Raw genomic sequence first — 19,910 nt, 5'->3', positions numbered from 1 at the left:
TGATGCATTTTACCCCAGGTGAAGTTACATTTGTGTTCTGCTTGGAAGCACCACTGGATGGTACACAGCTGTAACACTACACAGACTAGAGAGCTATTTTCAGCCCTTTGGGCTTAGGATGATGGCATAAACACAAATTAACTATTTATAAAACCCATTAAAGTATATTCAGTGTTCTAATCAGAAAGAAAATGAAGCACATTAAAATAATTACTTAAACTCTTTCCCAGAGGATTCTCATGTTCCAGCTGTGGATGTACTGGAATCACTCAAGCCAGTCATGACAGAAACTCATCACTGAACTTTAAGCCAGGCAATTGCTTAAAAACCTGGGGAAATAATGACTGCATAATCTCATGGGACCAAAAATCCAACACTAGACGGGGAAATATGAATGCAGATAAGGACAATGCTGGCACAGGGAGGACTCACACAACTTTTCTTTAGGTCAGGGAAATGACAATTTCCAAAAGAAAAGAAAACACAGAGCAGCCAACTTTAGAGCTGTGACTTGTGTGTCCACTCCCAACCTCTGTGGCAGTGTGAGTGCCCTAGCTCTGATCCCAAGGTACAGTTCTTTCTGATTGCCAGGCGCAGATACAGCAGCAACCACCTCTGCAATATACTCTCCTGAAGGAGTGCTTATAGATAGAATATATGTCAACTACAAGTCCAGGAGTACCCAAAAATCTCAGTTTTCCTGAGCATAATTCCATTCAGTCTGCCCTCCCAAAGAAAGCCATGAGAAAAGAGGGCCAAGTCCTTCACATATTCAGCTTGATTTCCCTGGCTGGGAAGTACAGCTAGGAAAGGGTCTCAGTTCCACCACTCGGAGCCACACAAACCTTGGTAGAGTTATCTCAAAAGAACACGTTTCTGCCACTCAGAAGACTTTAAACAGAATTAATATAGATGATTCTGTGAGATCCAGCAGTTAAACATGGTTTCATTTTCCACTGTTTTCTTTCAATCACCCTCAACCTCCTATTTGTGGGGGCACAGCACGATTTTCAGTAAGGAAACACATTGGAAGCTGTTCTCAGGAGATGAGATTGGTGGCAGAAAAGAAAGGAAAGCCCTCTGCATAGGAAACACCACTCACAAAGCACCTATAAAAACAAAAATATTCAGGAGATAAATGAAGGGACAGAATTCCTGCAAGGAGAGCATCCCTGCCAACCTGCTTTACTCCCTAGACACTCAGTTAAAACAATCCAAGGAGAGGCTACAAGGTTGCCCCTAAAAAAGGTTGAGACCAGACAATTTATGAAAAGTGAGGCAGGTTTATCTTCTAACTGGGTAGGTAATACAGAATTTTTGCTCCCTTTTCTCCTTTTCTCTTTGATGGAGAGAACACTATACCAGACTATTATCTTTGGTTTTCAGAAAAATTTCATCTGTCAGTAGAAGACCAACAGGGTTGTTTACTGGGATGTTGTGAGCTGCCAATCTGACAGCAGCTGGATTGGAATTGTGACAAATACTTGTGTCACTTGGCAAAGTGATGGTCAAGCATGCCTTGCAACCTAAGCTTGTGACTCAACAACTGACAGAAAATAGAGATTTGCCTGTTTAAATCTCTGAAGGCCTCAGAGCTGTGAGCACAGATACACACACTGCTAGGAAAACAAAGCTCTATTTTCCCATTCATTGTTTTAACTATCTGAATTCTGTTAAAGAAAAAATAACCTGTATCTTCAGTCTTTGATGTTTTGACACCTTCACTCTCTTTTAGCTGACCAGGACAAACAGACAAGTTGTTTTTATGCTGTGTATAAATCCTACTGGATTCAGAGAGGAAGCAAACACATACATGGCTGGACCAACGGGCAGCTGTGAATTTGTGAGTGGCTGAGGAGCAGGATGCCTGAGGAGTGGCAGCAATACAACCCTGTCAGCCAAGGACCAGAAGGCACAGCAGCTGAACACGCATTTTGACAAGTTTGCTCCAGACCATCTGTCCAGCACACAGCAGCTGTGCTACAACACCACTCCAGCCTGCAGAAATTTTCTTCCTTGGAGGGGAAAATCCATGAGCAAGTACACTGCCCTCACCTATTATAGCTCTGGGCACTCCATCAATAAAACCACTTGGAAAGATGCTGAATGCAGGATTCCCCTTAAGCTGATTTCTGCCTCTCCATCAGCCATTCTCAGCTGCCCAAGGTTTCTGGCAGAGGAAGCAAGATCAAATGTTGCCACTCATTTCTTCCCCAAAGACAGAAGGCTGAGGCTGTTCTCAGCTCTTCTGCCACAACAGGGAAGAGGAAAGGAAAGGGAGCACTGGGATCAACAACTCAGGAGTCCAGCTCTAGCCTGACTGCCACTAAGGGGCTGGGAAACACAAAACTCTAGGATACAATCCAGAAACAACTGCTGGCTTGTGCGCCAACCTACCCTCCTCCTGCAGCCTGCCTGGCTCTACAGGCTCTGGCAAGGCCAGGGCTGGCTCCTGGTGGCTCATTCCCTGCTAATCTGCTGCTCCAAGCCATCACCTACTTCATCTGCAGCCAGGAAAAGCACTGAGTGCCTTAATAATCTCCTTACTAACTAAACCCAGCAACAGCAAACCTCTGGCACTGGAGGTGCTTGAGCTTGACCCCAGCAACAACCAGCTACAAAGACTTAAAAAAAACCCTGGCAGAAGACACCCAAAAGGTCAGCCCTCAGCAGCCCCGTCCCTTCCTAACTATTGTCAGGACTCAGCTGTATCTGTGTTTAAACACAACAGATGCAAAGCTTCCACCTACCCATGTGTCTGTATTCCTCAGGAGAGGCACAAATTTGGATGAGGAGAAGTCATAAGGAAATCCTCTGAAACAATAGTAAAGGCACAGAGTCAAGACAGAAACTCTCCAGGAGCCATGAAGAGACAGAACAACTCTTGCCTAGGGAATACTCACCTCTGTGCAGTTTGCCAGGAAAAACCTATGCCTGGGGAAATACATGCTGTCACTGAAAGATTTAGGGAGGCAAAGGAAAAAGGACGGAAGGGAGGAACGCTGTGAGGAGGAGAGGCAGCAGAGAGCTGATGAAGACAGGAAAAAAGCTCAGGAAAAGGTGGGTTCTCCCAAAGTGGTGAACAAATATTACCTCAGGAGGTAATTGCAGCTGAAGAAATGCATGCACTGAAAGGGCTGCTGCATGTTTTAACCCATGAGGCAGCCACACTCCTTTTGCAGAATTGCTGCTGCTTTGTTCAGAGGAGCTGGTTCACAGTCATTTTAATCAGCTGCTGTCTGAAGTACTAAATTCAGTTGTTGTGACTACAGAGTGGGAGGAGAGGGATGCTAAAGCTCTTGGCTTCAAAATATAAACAGTGGAACTCTGTATTTCACCCACAGAGGAAGAAGACAAAACCCAATTCAGCTGCTGTGATGTGTTTTTAATTAGCTTTAAGAAGAATACCTGGAAATGTGAACTTGATCTTGCCTGGATTAAGCATCCAAACTGGATGCCTGACTTCTCTACAGAAAGCCAAACCCTAGGGTAGCTTGAGGGCAGAGTGGAGCAAAGATGGCAGCAGGCAGAAAGCTCTGTGGGTAGAAAAACAGGGACCATACTGTTTTTTTGAGTAATTCCTTCACAGACTGGGCCTGAGCACAGGAGCTCAGTTCAACAATTCAAGCTGTTAGAACAGCCCTTAGTACCCCCCTGGCTTGGGACAACCTGCCTTCTCCTAAACCATCCCAATCACAGCCCAGGAGGCAGCCCAGGCCAGCAGGCACTTGCATGCTGGACACAGCCAACCTCACTGAGAGGACAGAGAATGTCATGGTACAGCCACAGCCAGACACTGCCCAGTCAGCCCTGGCTCAGCACTGCTGCTGCTCTGGATCCCTGCTGCACACAGCTCCCCTCACTCCCTGCCAATCTCCCTTCAAACCACTGGCAAATCACACCTTTTTCCATTGCAGAATTTTCAACAGTACCATCAAGTTCAGGTGAATAGTTCAACCAACTTGTGCTTCTCTTCCAGGCCTTGTCCTTCAGAGCTATTAGCCTCTTTCAGATCCATTGCTCTTGTTTCTTTCATTCCTAAAGGCATGCCAGTTGGAGAACTCCCTGCAACTGAGACTAGCCACATGATATTATTTTGCAATATATGAGGAAAATCCTTTAAAACATTTTTAAAAAATACTGCACCTTTAAAAACTCCAATACCAAAGCACCATGGTAGCCTACTAATGATTTAAAAATATGTATCTGCAAATGGTGAGCTCTATGGATTTAAAGAAGAGTGACAAATAGTGGTGACAAAGCTAAGTCAATACACCTAATATTGTCCCTACAATGGGGAGTTAATTATGTATCTGATTTCCTACTTATCAGGGAAATAAAACATTTTAACAAAGGAATATTATAGTGATTTTGGCTCAAGAGAAAAAAAAATGAAAAAAACCCCCAAACCCAAAAGATGCACCTTTAAAAAAATGCTATGAGAGCTTTACAATGACTTAAAAGTCACTGTATACTTAAAGTGCTAAGAAGAGTGAAATAGAGCTGTAAGTGTGCCACTGCTACAAAAGTGAGTATACTATAATTCATTCCCTTATGCATAGCTGATATCAAAGGATAGCCTTACTCTGTATTAGGAGTGATTTTTCCTACAGGACCTGTATATTCTGTCCAAAGCTAAAAAGATTTCTACAAATGTCCAGGAAAACTTGCAGAGTAATTGGTGACAATACACTGGAACACCAATGCTCTAAACTATCAAGAAACGCAGAGGGTGAAGAGAAGAAAACATATTTCAATGAATTTCAACACTGCATCCCACAAATATAAGTTAATACTGAGCACCTTTTATTCTAGGAAGAACCAGGTTTCTGGGGTAAAAAAATATAAAGAAGGAGGCATGTTAAAAGATGAAAACTTAATCAGAAATATCTATTGTTTTTGACACGCTCTTTGTTTGGACAGCAAAACCCCAAGTTTTTCTGTTGTTAAGAATCCCAGAATCACCCTGCTAACACAGAGAGAAAGCTTTGAGGCATAAGAACCATACAAAAGACAAACACAAAGTTTGTAGATCATCATTAATTACCCACAAAAGATGAGGAGCTGAACTGGGAAGTGAGTGTGCCCACCTGACATCAAAGAGCAACTCAGACACAGCCCTGAAAGCAAGGCAGACAATCAGCACCACTGGGATGTCTCTTCCAGGCAAAAGGAACCAGCCCATTATGAGCTTCCACCTGGATGAACACCAGCAATACAAAAAGAGGGAAAAAAAAGGCCCTAGCTTAGCATTTTACCCCTAAGGCCTGATATTTAACTGGCTATTGGGTGGTTAAGCAGCACAGCAGCAGTGCTGGGCCAAATCCAACTCACAGCCTTCTGGCCCAGGAGGAGAAGTTGTTACCAAATGAAGCATGCTGACAGCATATGGAGGCCAGTGCTACTGGAGCAGTTTCATCCTCATCCAGAAAGCAAAAAACCTGGAAGATTATGCCAAACACATGATTCAATTTAGGTTGGAGCTCTGCTGCTCAAAGCACTCTGGACAGCACTACTTCACAAAATGGACTGGCTTGTTTCAGTGCTGACTCTACTGCTTTCCAAAGGTTTTTCAGAGAGGAAAGGAACATGGATATTTTTTTCCTTTTAAACCTGAATTCACTAGGCACTAGGGGACAATTTACTACTAAACACATTTACCTATCTGCTTCACCTCCTGTTTATTCATTCCCATGCCAAAGTAACTTCAAGCACATGTGAAGCACTAAAGCTGTGGGGCTTCAGCTCCCTTTTCAAAGCATGCAAGCACCAAACATTTTAACAGGCATAGAAGACACCCTAACATGTCCCCTGAGAACTGCCTATCCACTGACCACTAAGCTCCTGCCTTGGGCCTCTCACCTAGACACCTCTTACTAGAAGGCACAGAGCTGGGATACAGTGCTGATGTACAATCTGATCTCCATTGATGTGAGCTGAAAATAACTTCCATGGAAGCACAGGAAGAACAGAGACAATGAAAAATCCACCTCAGAATTCTTGTCTCCACTTTCATGTTTCTGCCCCAACACTGTACATGTGAGAATCACAGAAACAGTAATAAACAGATATGGAGATGTCTTTTATAGATAGCCAGCCACTGCTTTAGAGTGAAAAACATCTGACTGCATAACTGCTGCTGCAGAGCTGCAGCTCTGTCCCAGTGAAGACCATACTTCTTATATAAATGAAGTTATTTTGATTCAGTAAGAATTGTGTACTTGGAAGGAATGGAAGCAATAAACTAAATAAGGATTAAATACCAGGTCTTGTCATCCTTCAGTGCATTAGAAGACCAAAATAATCAAGATTTTCAAATGCTATGTCAAGCTGTGCAGAGAAGAAAAGCAAACTTCTTGCTTGTTTTGGCATAACAAGCTTTTTACAGCTTCTATTTGTTATAAGTTGGAAAATATAACATTGCATTTGCTAACCCAATAGATCATTTTCCTATCCAAAAAAGGACAGCTGCTTTTGTAAAAATACAAACTAAGGACCATTTTGTGGGAAGTATTGCTTTATCTAATCTCTTGTTGTAAATAGTTATTGAAATTTTTAAACTCTCCTTAAACAAAAGAATAATTTTTATGCTGAGTAATTCAGCACATTTTATCAAAAGAGTAATAGTTAATGTTTTTCTGGTGAATCTTTTCTGATTTAAAGGATTAAATACTTCAAGTAAAAAGGACAATATCTGGGCATCCACAATTACATGATTGTAATAGCAGGAGGAAAGTTCAAATAGTGCTTCCAGTATTATTCATCTTATTTGACCAAATTTAGTGTAGGAGACTCCAGCTTAGACCTAGAGTGAATGATCCCCCAGAAATGATTTAATGGGAAACACCAAGAGAGGGGTCTGGCTTGTTACTCTCAGTTACTGCCTACTGCTATGCAGAAGCATTTTGAAAGCACAGTCTAGATCCAAGACAACACTCAGTAGTGGCTGGGACTCTGGGTGGCTGGAACCATCCAGCTGGGTCAGTCAGTGCTTACTGAAGATTAAGAACAGCTACACCTCCTTCACTTGTACATCTAAAGCCTGAGACACCCTACAAAGTAGTTGATAATTATGGTCCCAGCACAGAAAAACTTAACTTGCTTCCAGACTTTAGTAGTTAAGAAATCAGTTTGAAATTCAGTGAGAAATTCCATCTTGAAGTGCAGAAATTAACTGGCTGAAAATTACTGGACACACAGATACCAGTATCAGGAAGCTTTGCCCCAATTACTGTTTCTCAAACTGTTACTGCATATGCCTTAGTGGCATTTAGCATGTGACACCTTCAGACAAAGGAAAAAGGAAAGAAAAGCCACAAGTCAGCTCAAAAGCAGTTCCAGACACTGTAATCAGAGTGTCTTGTGTACTCCAGAAGGCACATCCACTGATTCTGGAGGACTGATGCTTTGTGGTGGAGCCCTGCAGCGCCCAGCAAAATACCTCCTGTAGCTGGGACTGCTACCAAGGCACTCATCATGTCACTATCACTTCAATGTCTTGAGGAATGCACTGAAAAGGCACTACCAAGTCTCTTCCCTCTATCAAAGCACCTCACTCATGAACTGCAGAGGCCCCTCCTCCTCTGTGAAATTTAGCAATGTGGGGACAGTGACAGACAACAGCCTTATTCAGAAAGGCTGAAGTCTAAATACCTAATTTACAGGATTTTAGCCATACCTGATTATACCAAGAGGGTCTAAAATTTCTTCTTCTTCTTCCTCATCTTCCCCTTCTTTTTTTTCCCCTTTTTTGGCATCTTCCACTGATAAAAGCTGTGAGATTAAGTCAGGTGTCTTCTCTTCTTTGAAAAAATCCAATGTCTCATTTTCTTCATCTTCTTTCTCCCTGTCATCAGGCATGTTTTTACCCTTGAAGTCAACAGCACTGGAAGATTTTGTTCCTGCAAAACATAGTAATGGAGGCAAAACTGACTATACAAGATAAAAACTACAGGTTTTTTATACCTTGCACTTGTTGCTGAGAGTTTTGTTTGAGGAATGAAGGACATGATCAGCTTTTGTCAAACTCTTTCAAAACACTCCCACTGTTCCCTTTATTCACTATGTGTCATGATGTGTCTGATGTGTTTACTGATTCAAAGTAGTTAAGTAGAGAAAGATAGAGGAAATGAACTTTATCTGAGACACAGCAGCACATGTCAAATCTGCTTATTTTTGTTCCTTCTACAGTCAACAGGAACAACAGAATTTCCACGTGGTGATTAATCCCATCCAAATGAAGTCATGAGAGTTTCTCTTTGAAGTGTCTACTGGCTACAGAGACACTGTAAATACTCGGCACAGATGTAGGTAGCTAACTTTCACATAGCTAGTAGAGATAAAATCCTCTTTCTGATACATTTTAATTAACTTGGGTTAAAATTAGAGCATTGGACAGCATGTTTCTACAGCAGCTCTTCAGTTTATAGTGAAAAATGAAGCCTGAAGTTCTAACACCCTTCAGTATGCAAGATGCATCCAGCTCAGCAAATTCAGCCAATTGAAAAATAAAACTAAGTCTTCTCACCATACTTGTTACATGCAAAGGGCAGAAGAATGACGAGAAAAGGGTTCCTTGTTGGTGAGTTTCTGAATGTTCAGGGAAGCAGTTTAAAATCATGAGACCAAATAAAAAAAAAAAGGCTGCTGAAAACTGTGATGAATAAAATTCATGGCTACACCATTTTGACTATTGGAGCAGCATGGCATGGGAGACTCATCTCACCTAGCTTTTCATGTCTGCATCTGCCAAATCAGGGTAAGACTGACATTATTCTAAGGCAAATTCTGATTTCAAATTACTTGCACCCAATCTACCCACAGAATGGAGTCCAGTCTAGTTTAGCTACAGATGTGCACCATGGTTAGGTTAACCAGCAAGCAAAGATCACTCAACATGAATTCTGAATTCTTTGTGCAAGGGATCTGCTTTCAAGAGAATATTGCCCAGGGAAAAAAAGCAAACAAAAACCTTACTACCTGGATTTTGCCCCCTTTGACTTTAGGAAGCTCCCAGTTTCACAGAACTAATCTGGCCACACCTGACACTTCTGCAAAATGGGCTGTTTACACTTGTTAGCTTCTTGCAACTTCAGTTACTTAAAAGTAACCCTCCAGTAAGAATCCTGCACAGCACCAGGCTGGAGTATTCCTTGCTCAGCTGCCCTCAGCTGAATTAAAAACAGAGAACTCATTTGTTCCACTCATTCAGTAACTCCCTGCTATGTCCAAGGGACATAAGAAAGGAACTGTAAGAATCAGACAAGACAACAAGAGCTGGACATAAGGCTAAGGTAACCTAAGAAAAAAAATTAAAATTAACAAAAAAGAAAAAAAATCTAGGCAGAGAATGTGTTTAACTAATAAAGAATTTGTCTTCCATTTAAATCTTTCTCAGAGTCAATAATTTGCAGGAAAATCAGACAAAACATGGAAGAGTTGCTCAGTAAGGGAGACCCTGCACTGTCCCTTTAGGGTCCATCTCGTCACTGACAACATATGACTACTCAGCCTTCTAAACTCACATGTTCTGAAGTACAGCAGGAAATCAGGGACAGGCTAGCACAATGCTTGCTTTGGAGGTACCTATCAACATCTCTAAATGAGGCAGGTGTCCACTGAGAGGAGGGAGAAACACTAGCAAACATGACTGTGCAGCTCTGTAAATGCACATGCGGATATTTTCAGGGACAGCCTTTATTCTGGCACTCTCTAGTTTTTGGCTGCCCAAGTCAAGAACTTAACACTTCCACAAAGCACATTCCTGGGAGAGGGGACACTCACATCTTTTAGTTACCTAAAAATTCCAGTAACTCAGGACTCGTTGCTAGATCCTCATCTTTGGAGATGAATTTCATGATGTCATTGAACATAGCTCTTCGCTCAGAGATGTCAGATTCCCCCACAAAGAGAACTTTTCTAGGCAGGAGTGGCAGAGAGACCTGTGGATATCGTGCTGTCAGTCTCTGGTAGAGCTCCTCGATCTCGCTGTACTTCTTGGAAACCTGCAATGAAAATGTGTTGCCTGGGTTCATTTCTTTACAGGTGAGACAGGAGTAGCAAAGCAGCAGTGAAGTGCTGTGAAACATTAACTGTGGAAGTGGAAGACCATGTATTAGCAAGGAGCTTTACATATGATCTAGCAAAGTCATATGCAAGCCTGTTATGTACCCAGTGAATCCTCAAGCATTGTTGCTAGTCTTCTAATTCTGTTATTAAAAATCCACTGCTTAATGGAATTAAAGTTCATTGCCAGAATCCATTTGTCTGACTCATCAGCTAATGAAATACTGGGAAGGTGACTGCTGCAGATACTTTTCTGACAGCAGGAATCCTTGTCCACTAAAAGTGATGCCCAGTCCTGAGAGACAGGAGGGAAGAAAAGCCCTGCCTGGTAGGTACATGGTGGAGAAAGCTGCCCATGTCTTTGCACCACTGTCCCACTCCTCACTCCTGGTGGCTTCAGTGCCCTTTGGCTGCTTAGGCCTAAAAAACTGTCACGTTTTCTGTCCTGAAGAGCACATGACACAAAAACCTAAGGGCAAAGACCTCAGCTGACCCCTGACTATTCAGTTCATCCATGAGAAAATAAAAATCAACAACTTGGCCATGGCCTAAAAGGTTCTCATACAGGGAGAAGATGCCAACAGTGCATGGAGTCAGTCCTTCTGTGGACAAAGACAGGAAGCCTGAGGAGAAATAAAGCTCAAGATATTACAAGGAAAGCAATAGCTATGGGAATGTTGGTTAGAAAAGGTGTGGCTTGTATGCCACATTAAGTATTGAACTCAGTACCTTAAACCAATACACAAAACCCACACACAAACGAAACACTATCTCTAAGTGATGTTACAGATGCAATGAGGGTGGCTTCCCTGTTCTGTGGTGTTATACAGATAATATATGCGTCAAGGCCCTCCATGGATCCATAATCTACCAAACTGTTTCAATTAATACAGAGATAAAAAAATACCCCAAAAACAGTGCTAGTGGAGTGCATAGGGCACAGATACTCTCTTAGGGTCCAGCTCTCATCTTCCTGTAACATGTTTTGCTGAACTCTAGAGGAGTGAATCCCAATTAACACTGCAATATGTGCAGTACTGCACATACTGAGATGGATATAGAAGAAGGAGAGACTCAAGTACCACATCTTGGAATGGAGTAATGCAGAGTTCTCCCACCAACACAGTGATAAAGAAAGTCAACCTAACAAAAAGCACAGAAGAGAAATGAGTTACAGATCAATGCAGAATCTCTGCACTGCATCTATACAAGCAAACTAAACAGCATCAGGCATATTCCCAGCCACTGGAACCTGAGAGCATCTACTAGAAACCTCATTTACAGCATCTGCTGGAACCTGACAATGTCTGGCACAGTTCCTACACTCTGGGCAGCTGCCATGCCCCCAGATAACTCTTCAGCCCAACATCTGGCCCAGTGGAGAGACCCCAGAGCAGCCAGTTTGGGCACTGACGCCCACTGCAGATGGTAAGGAAGTTTCACGCTGTGCATGCAGCCAGACTGTGTGAGCTGCACTCCCCGCCAGGGAACAGGCCCTGGCAGTAACAGGCACACCTCAGCCAGTTCACTGATTCAGATGTGGACACAAAGAGCAATAACCACCTCAGCTTCACGCTTCCCTGCCTTTCGCAGTAATTATCAACCTAGCCAGATGATTTGGAAAAGCATTTGCATTTCAGCCGTACAAATGTTCACTGTGGGTTCAGTGCCCAGGCACAAAAGGCAAGCAGCTTTGTAACAAAGATATGAAACACAACACCCAACCTGAGTCGACAGGAGAATGAAAACCAAGAATTTTAGACTTGTCTTGTGAAAGCAACAAAGGTAAAGTGTAAGTAACACTGTGTTCCACATGCTGGATCTGAAATGCCATTCAGCAACCAGGCACTAAAGTGAGGGCAATAGAGATGCTCCAGAACATCACAATCTTCCCTCTGAAAGATCCCCCAAAAAGAGAGGGGAAAGCAATTCCAGAGCTTCTGAACTGCTGTACATTTTTGGTTTGCTAGGTCCCAGTAGCACTCTGAGCAGGGTAGGATGCCTGAGCCCTTCCCAAACATACTATGTAAGCACAAATGTAAGGGCAGTAAGGAATTCACTGGTGCTCTTTCAAACGAATAAACATCATTACCCTTCAACCAGGGAAAAAAAATTAAGTCTGATCTGCGAAAAACATTTAACATCTAATTAATTTCAATAATAGCTACCAAATTAATTTCTGAAAGCATTACAAGACAGCAGCCAATCAAGATTATGCCAAAACAGTTTTTTAAAAATACTCTAACACTGAACTGAGATACACAAACTTATTTCTTTCCCCACTTAATTTTCATTCCTCCTCTATCAAAGTCTGTAAATTATTCATAAATCTCAGTTTATGTCTAATTACACCACTGAACCTAAAGCAAATGCACATCCTCGCATCCCGTCGCTAATTGCGCCTTTGTGGATCTGCGTGGGCTTTGAACAACAACGCCGAGAACGCACAGGCGACACGGAATACCGAGTGTGACAGCACTGTCCCCAAAGCATACTAATGCGCTTCCCAGAGCCCGCAGCACAGCGTGCCGGCCGATAGATATCCTGCAGTGCCGGGATGCCCTCTGCTGGAACACCCTGCTGTACCAGAGAGGTGTTAGCCCTGCAGAACACCCTGCTGTACCAGCGAGGTGTCCAAAAATGGTTTTGCCCTCCAGCCAAAACCATTCCCCACTTACCGAAGCCCAGTGCTGGCCCCGGCCAGCCAGGCTCCTCACCCACTCTCCCTGTGCCTCCAGCTCTGGCAGCCACAGACTCCTTGACATCCTCACTCAGCTCTGCTGCCAGGTTTACCTGGGGATTGGTGCTGGAAATGCAGTGGTATGGCTGGCTGAGCCCAGCAGCCCCAGACTGGTGTGCTGAGAATCACCAAACGGTTTGGGTTAGAAGGGACCCTAAAGATCATCCTGTTCAATATGGGAGGGATGCCTTCCCCTGGACCAGGCTGCTCAGAGTCCCATTCAATCTGGTCTTGAACAGTTCCAGGGATGGGGCTGCCACAGCTTCTCTGGAAGATGATTTGATATGCCAGTGGCTTAGCATCCCACAGTCAAGAATTTTTTCCTTACATCTAATCTAAACTTTCCCTTCTTCAGCTTAAGGCCATCCTCCCTTATCAATTCCAGGCCCTTGTAGCCAGTCCCTCTCCTGCTTTCTTACAGCTCCTTCAGGTACTGGAAGGAGTCTAGTGTCACCCTGGAGCCTTCTCCAGGCTGAACAGGCTCTCTGGGTGTCCTCACTGAGAGCTGTCCCAGCTCTATGACCACTTATGTACCCTTCCTCTGGATCTGCCCCAACAGGTCCATGTCTTTCCTGTACTTGGGACCCCAGAGCTGGATGCAGCAGTACAGAGGCCTTACACAAGTGCCAGACAGGTTCCACAGAGTGTATTTTTTCATACAAATCCCAGACATGACGCAGAGCATTCTCATACCTTTCTAGTCAGCAAGCACTGCTCTGCTGCAACAATTCTGCACTCTTTCAATTTGACATCCTCTGTCAATCTTCCAGGAGAAAGGTGTATCAGCATGTAACAAAATTAAATCCTGCCTTTCCTGGTTATCACTTACAGCCCTTTGAAAATCCTTGATGGATCCTATGGCCCAAAATGTCAGGATAGAAAATAAGCACTGCTCTAAACCCCATTTTACCAATCCTATTAAGTAAACAAAGTTTGATTTGATTAATATTCAAATATTTTTCTTCTGCTGCCAGTAATTCCTCCAGGTGTTGATCCTGCAGTTATCTCTCCCCCTCCATGCCTCTAACTGAACTCTGTGAACACTGTGGAGCTAAACCCCACCACCTGTAAGTGAGCCTGAGTGCACACACTTCAAGGAGCTCTGTCAAGTCACAGTATCAAAGGCTCAATCTGCTTCACTTCAAAAGAGTTAATCATGCAAATACAGCAAAGCATGTGCACATTTGCCAGGTCAAGACCTTATTTGCCTGTAACAATTAATATCCAACACAGAACTTAAAAAGACAGACACGGATGGGTTGAATTTTTTTTTCTCCCACTGGGAACAAATAAATAAGTTGAATGTGATCAAGTATAGCTAGAAGGTTAAGAAAACCACCATGAAGTTCAAAGTGAAAGTCTGAAGCTTGCTACTAATCCTTCAAATCTCATGCATGTGCCTTGCCCCCCTCTTCCCAAGGGCCTCACACAGGAAAGTACACACCGGAATGGCTGCGGGATACGAGCCTGGCACTCACAGTTGTGCACAGAATTTGATCCCACTCAGTATTAATGCTATTTAATGCCTCCTTTCCCTTCAAAGCTCCTTTTACTGCCTCATTTGTGACCTCAAACTTGTCTTCATATGCTTTATATCTACTGCAAGGATTTCGACAAAATGGAGATCTCAGAGCCAACTTGAGCCCTTTGCCAGTCAGAGCACACCAACAAAGAGCACAATTGATTTTACAGTATGTCATGAAAACCAGGGCTACAGTGACTTTCTTCTTATAAAGCCCACTTCTTAACAGCCAGAAAAGGGAGATCCAGCATCTCTGTCCTTTTAAACAACCACTAGCTTTGGGTACAGGAATCAAAAGCACCCCTTCTCCCAGGCAGCGCAACCCAAGCTTTTGCTTGGAAACTCCCAATTCAAGCCATACCAGAATTAATGATGCTTGGTGACCCCGTGGGTGTGCATTATGGTAGATTTTAATTACATGACCACATGCTGTTCTCCTCATCTGTTTTGCCCAGCAGAAGAGCAAGAACTCTAATATTTCTTTTTAATCAGCATGAATCCTTAGTGGCTCCTGAACCTATTGCTACACTGAGCATGAATTTTTTCCCCTCCTCTCACATCACAGAAGCCATAAGGTGAAGGAATTTATCTTCACAACATACCTGCACAGTCAGAAAAATGCAACTCCAATGCACAGATTTTGAGGCCACCCCAAAAAAAAAAAAAAAAAAAAAGTCCAACATATGCAAAAATGCAATGATGAAAACATAAATGAATACACACCCACGTATTCATACACTCCCTCATTTTTAGGAGTTCTATAGTAAATGCCTCCCTAAATTGTGCTATGCCTGTCAAACACCAGTAGTTATTTGTTCAGCTTTGAAAAAGAAAAAACTTGACTAACAAATAACTTGTACAGAAGACTCAAACTGGATGCAGATACAAAGAGAAGGCACTAAAGGCTGGGTGGGTTTTTAATAAGGCTGGGAAGGGAGAAGTTAATTGCTAAAAAAGCTAAGGTGGGGCTAGAAGAAATGCCTTTAAGAAAAGCAAAGCCTCTTCTTGTTATCAAGAAAATGGCAAATCTACAGGCAATAATTAAATATCACCTTGGTAGCAGTACCAAAGAGAAAACCAATTTCCCTCTTTCGATAGTACAAGAGTATTGTGACCTTTGAAAGAAATGCAACTGACTTTTCCTTTAATTACCAAATATAACTTTAAGGTTGTGCAGTTCTAAAACCCATTTGCCCTATTTTACAATTAGCATTTTTTTAAAATTAAAAAATGCCCCCACTTTCTAATAATTTAGAGTGGCATCACAGAAGTGAATTTCTTATTCTGTTAAGAATTCTTCACAAATATTTTAATTAGAGATGTCATGATGCTGATTTTGCATAGTCCTGTTAAGGCTGGGGAGTAGGGCACTCTGGATTGTTTAGACCCACAGTAAAGGCTTCACAGGTCAGATCTGAAGTCTCTTTTTGATGTTCATCTGGTTTTTGCCATAGGGCCTTAACACAACTCGATCTTGACAGGACGAGAGGACAGAGCCTCAAGCTGCACCAGGGGAGGTCCAGATTGGACATCAGAAATAATTTCTTCATGGAAATGGTCATTAAACATTGGAATGGACTACCCAGGGAAGTGCTGGAGTTACCATTCCTGGAGGTGTTCAAGAAACATCCGGACATGGCACTTGGTGCTCCAGCGTAGTTGACAAGGTGGTGATCTGTCAAAAGCTGGGTCAAGGATCTTAAAGACCATTTCCCACCCAAATGATCCTATGATTCGATCCTGGAGACCACAGCCAGCTTAGAGGACGCTTCTGCCTTGCTCACCAGCCTTTCCCAGGGAAAAGAGGAGCCACTGGAGCCACTGGTCCCACTGACCAGCACTTGCTGAGCGAGGTGCAGGCCCCGAGGGCAGGGCAGGAGCAACAGGGCAAGGAGGAGCCACAAAACACAGACCTGGCTCCCCAGCTGGCCAAAACAAAAACAATCTGAAAATCAGCATGCAGAGACAAGGAAAATCCTACTACACCTGCCTGCCTTCTCTAACCTACGTGTCGCCTCAGCGCTGTGACACTGATTCCTTCCTCCAATTTGACAGTTTCAAAAAAAGCAAAAAAATATGTCCCCTCTCCCATTCTGCTCCAGAAGAGTCACATAGTAGCTTCTTCTTCCTCCTTCAGATGTCTCATCTCACTCTGCTTTGTGATACAAATTTGATGTGTTAGATCTGCTGCCCATTGCAGCCTCGTTCTCTGCTGTTCCTCAGGTACCTCTCTTACGCTTCACTGCAAACTCTGGGGAAGGGTCACAGCTCTTGCTCGTGCTGCTCCAGCATCCAGCAGAACAGGGCACTGCACAGACACTCTGGGCACAACCCACCTTCCCCAGCAGCCACAGGACTGGCACTTAGCTAAAGGTTGAGCCATCTGCCTACACGCATGAGGTATCTCAGCTCCCATGACAGTCATTGTAAAATGACATTTTGGTGAAATGTGACTGAAGCTCAACTCGCCTGAACACAGGCAGCCAGTGGCACCTTGGATGCTGTATGTATTCTCCTTGCTGTTTCAGGGCAGCGCCAATGCCTTTATGTCCTCTGTCATTCCTGCCAGCCCTGTGCACACACCTACGGTAATTTAGGGTTTCTCAAATGGTGCAAGACATTTATGTCATTCAAAGTGGGTTTCCCCACCCCACAGATGCTCAGCTACATCCTTTTCAACTGCACTGCACCGATGGGGATGGGAGTTTAGAAAACCAAACACAGACATCTGCAGACGGCTCTGCCCAGAAAAAGGTATCCCATGCTATCTGAGATGCTCTGGGGTATCCAAAGGGCTTGTGTGTAGCAGGTTAATACCACACAAGATCTATAGGAAACCCACGACTTCTGAAGGCCAGGCAGGAAATCCCAGGGCACCTCCAAGTGCACAGTGATTTGCGTGCAACTCTACTGACCCTCAAGCATTTCAGCCTGGAGTTGAAGCCCCCCACTGCAGCTGTCTACAATGTAGATACTTTCCCTTTATGGTCAAAGAAGAGAGACATTTCCAGAGGATGAGTCACATCATTCCCCTCTTCCCCACTGACCATATAAGCACGGACAGACTCAGATTAAAATATCCAACTTACAGAGAGATAAGTTACGACAGGTGAATCCCTCTGCTCCCTCCAGTAATACCCACAGACAAGACCCATCAGAATGAATCGATGTAAAGCATCCATCCTCAACCTCCCAGCTCACGGTTTTAAATTACTCTCACACAACAAACTATAGAATATATCATATTTAGTCAGCTGAAAAAAATGTAACTGATGAGATAAATGTTATTCTCGTCAGGCTCCACCAGTTATCTTCTTCATGAAGAATGAAATGTCAGGAGACCTCACCAGAGGAGAAATCAGGAAGGTTCATTTCACTTGAGAAGAGCAACTGAGTGCTGAAAATCCTCCCAGAGAGACATGGGAACAGACAATCCCAGCAAGCAGAGGGGCTGCAGTACAATGTCTGCCTCTCCTCTTTATAGACAAGCTGATTTTATAAACTTGTTCTGAAATTATACAAAATGAAGTTAGATGATGACAGCCCAGTTTAACACCTCAGGTGTAGCCAGATTCTTTCTTCCACAGAGCTTTGTGGAAAAATTACATAATATAAGCAGGCATTGCTGCATGAAAAAAAGCAACTGCACATCCCCGTCTCTTATCTGTCCCTGTCTGGCCCTTCGCTGCCCTAAAAGAAACTATAATCATATTGTGCACGTCAGAGGCCCAAGGAACAGGTGTAAATCAGTACTGAATAACAAGCCCCAAAATACCCATTTTTAGCCAGGAGCAGCTCCTCAGCTGACGTTATGGAATAGCCACATAACACTGGCACACAAAAGGAAACACTGCAGGAGCAAGAACAAGCAGTCAGGGATGAGTAGGGTGAACAGAGCAGACTCCTATGCCAGCATTGATGCTTTTACCATGGTTATATATAGCACAAGGTGTGGAATAAATGCAGGAGATCTCATTTGTTGTAAAGCATTTCTTTACAACACTGCCAGATATTTATCTGCAAATCAGACTGTTTAAATAGGCTTTTATCAGCTATCTTCTACGAAGTGTGAGTTACACTACAGGGTCATGGTCTACCAGGTAACCACACACTCACATCACTCTGACATTACAGCTATTGCCAAAACATCTGAAAAGAGCAGATGGTCACAGCATGCAACAAGGTGGGTCCCCTTATGGTCAACGGACAGAGAAATGCACTTCTTGGGAGTGCTTCAGCAGGCAGCTAAAAAAGATCAAACGGAAAACCCTAAATGCACCTTTTCCCATCAGCTTGACAGACAGTCCCAGGGGCAACAGCTTAAGTGGATGTGCACACGCCATAGATGAGGTTAATTCCACCTGTTTTAAGTCATGTGCCATGCTTTCAAACCTTTACTCTGCAGGTATAGTGAAAAAGACAATCCAGCTAAATAATGTTTTATATGGACACTTCCTTGTAAACCTCTCTTACTAAGGATTTGAAACTCTGTGTCCAGGTAACAGACCCATTCAAATAAGCTACTATGTATTTATTTCACATTTGTCTACAAAGTCTAGTACTGATACATATATTAGAGAAACTAATTTGTAGCAGAACTTACAAAAAGTTTAATTGGTTTCTGTTTGTTGATCCATGATGAAAAATGCCTCAAAGGCAACAACAGCCATTGTCACTTTTAGCTCCTGGAATAAAAAGTTCAATTACTGTGTGGATAATGGAATATGCATAATGGAATAGGAATTGCAGAAATGGTAAAGACTGTGTTGTCCTACCAAGGACCTTGACCTGGAGAGGCTGGGATTGATGATGAAGCATCTGCTACATTATGACAGAAATAATCAAAGCTGGTTAAGAAAGTGATCACTAACACAGGCCTGATGAAATATTTACCATAAACTGAACCACATCTTCAGGCTTGTGCTTTGCTGATTTGAAGGCAGCCAGTCGGGTAACAACGACAATGTGATACTCGACGTGGCCAGACATCATCTTCCCACGGATTTCCTGGTATTCCGGCACGGACAAATCCAGTCCCGTGTGCGTATTCTGAATTTGCCTAGGGGAGAAAATACACAGAGTTCAGGCACTGGCACAAAGACTTTTAGCTGTTCCTCTCCCAGTTGCAAGCCCAAGAAAATCAATGCAAAAGCTCTCACTGGAGCAGGACATCACACAGACCCTGCCCCCAACACTTCCTACTCCGTAACAAGACAAACTGGGACATGGCCTGTTTCCTATATTCCATCCCAAAGCACCTGCCATAAGCCACTGCAGGCAACATGCCAGGAACACATTTCTGTGAAGAGATGTGGTTTTATTCAGAATGTGACTTCACCTGCAGGAGCTGAAAGTGCTCTTAGTCCAGCATGGCAGGTGAGAAGATCCAATGATCTCTCATCAGGTTTATTTTGAGACAAAGGTCTGTTCATAGTGACTCATGCCGAGCCCTATCCACCTCTCCTTTATCTATGGACATTCCCAGAAATGATAGAGACAATAAGGGAAAGTGCCATGAAACAAAGAAGGAGCTCCCTGGAGCACAGGGACGACTTGAGGTTTGTGAAGAGTCAACCAGGGAAG

At 43.3% G+C, this 19,910-nt stretch overlaps 1 protein-coding gene across 1 annotated transcript in view; it reads right to left on the bottom strand.

Moving 5' to 3' along the window:
• Positions 1-19,391, bottom strand: part of HS1BP3 (HCLS1 binding protein 3) — a gene marked incomplete at its 5' end in the record, with an annotated part of 49,496 nt that extends 30,105 nt beyond the window's left edge. Inside the window, 3 exons of the mRNA XM_031056430.1 lie at positions 7,679-7,901; positions 9,797-10,004; positions 19,221-19,391. Of these exons, the coding sequence (XP_030912290.1) occupies positions 7,679-7,901; positions 9,797-10,004; positions 19,221-19,391 (602 nt within the window). The remainder of the gene's footprint in view (positions 1-7,678; positions 7,902-9,796; positions 10,005-19,220) is intronic.
• Positions 19,392-19,910: the final 519 nt, after the last annotated feature.

Source organism: Geospiza fortis, unplaced genomic scaffold, assembly GCF_000277835.1.
Source record: "Geospiza fortis unplaced genomic scaffold, GeoFor_1.0 scaffold81, whole genome shotgun sequence".
NCBI classification, from domain to species: Eukaryota; Metazoa; Chordata; class Aves; order Passeriformes; family Thraupidae; genus Geospiza; species Geospiza fortis.
This window is presented reverse-complemented; position numbering and strand designations above follow the sequence as displayed.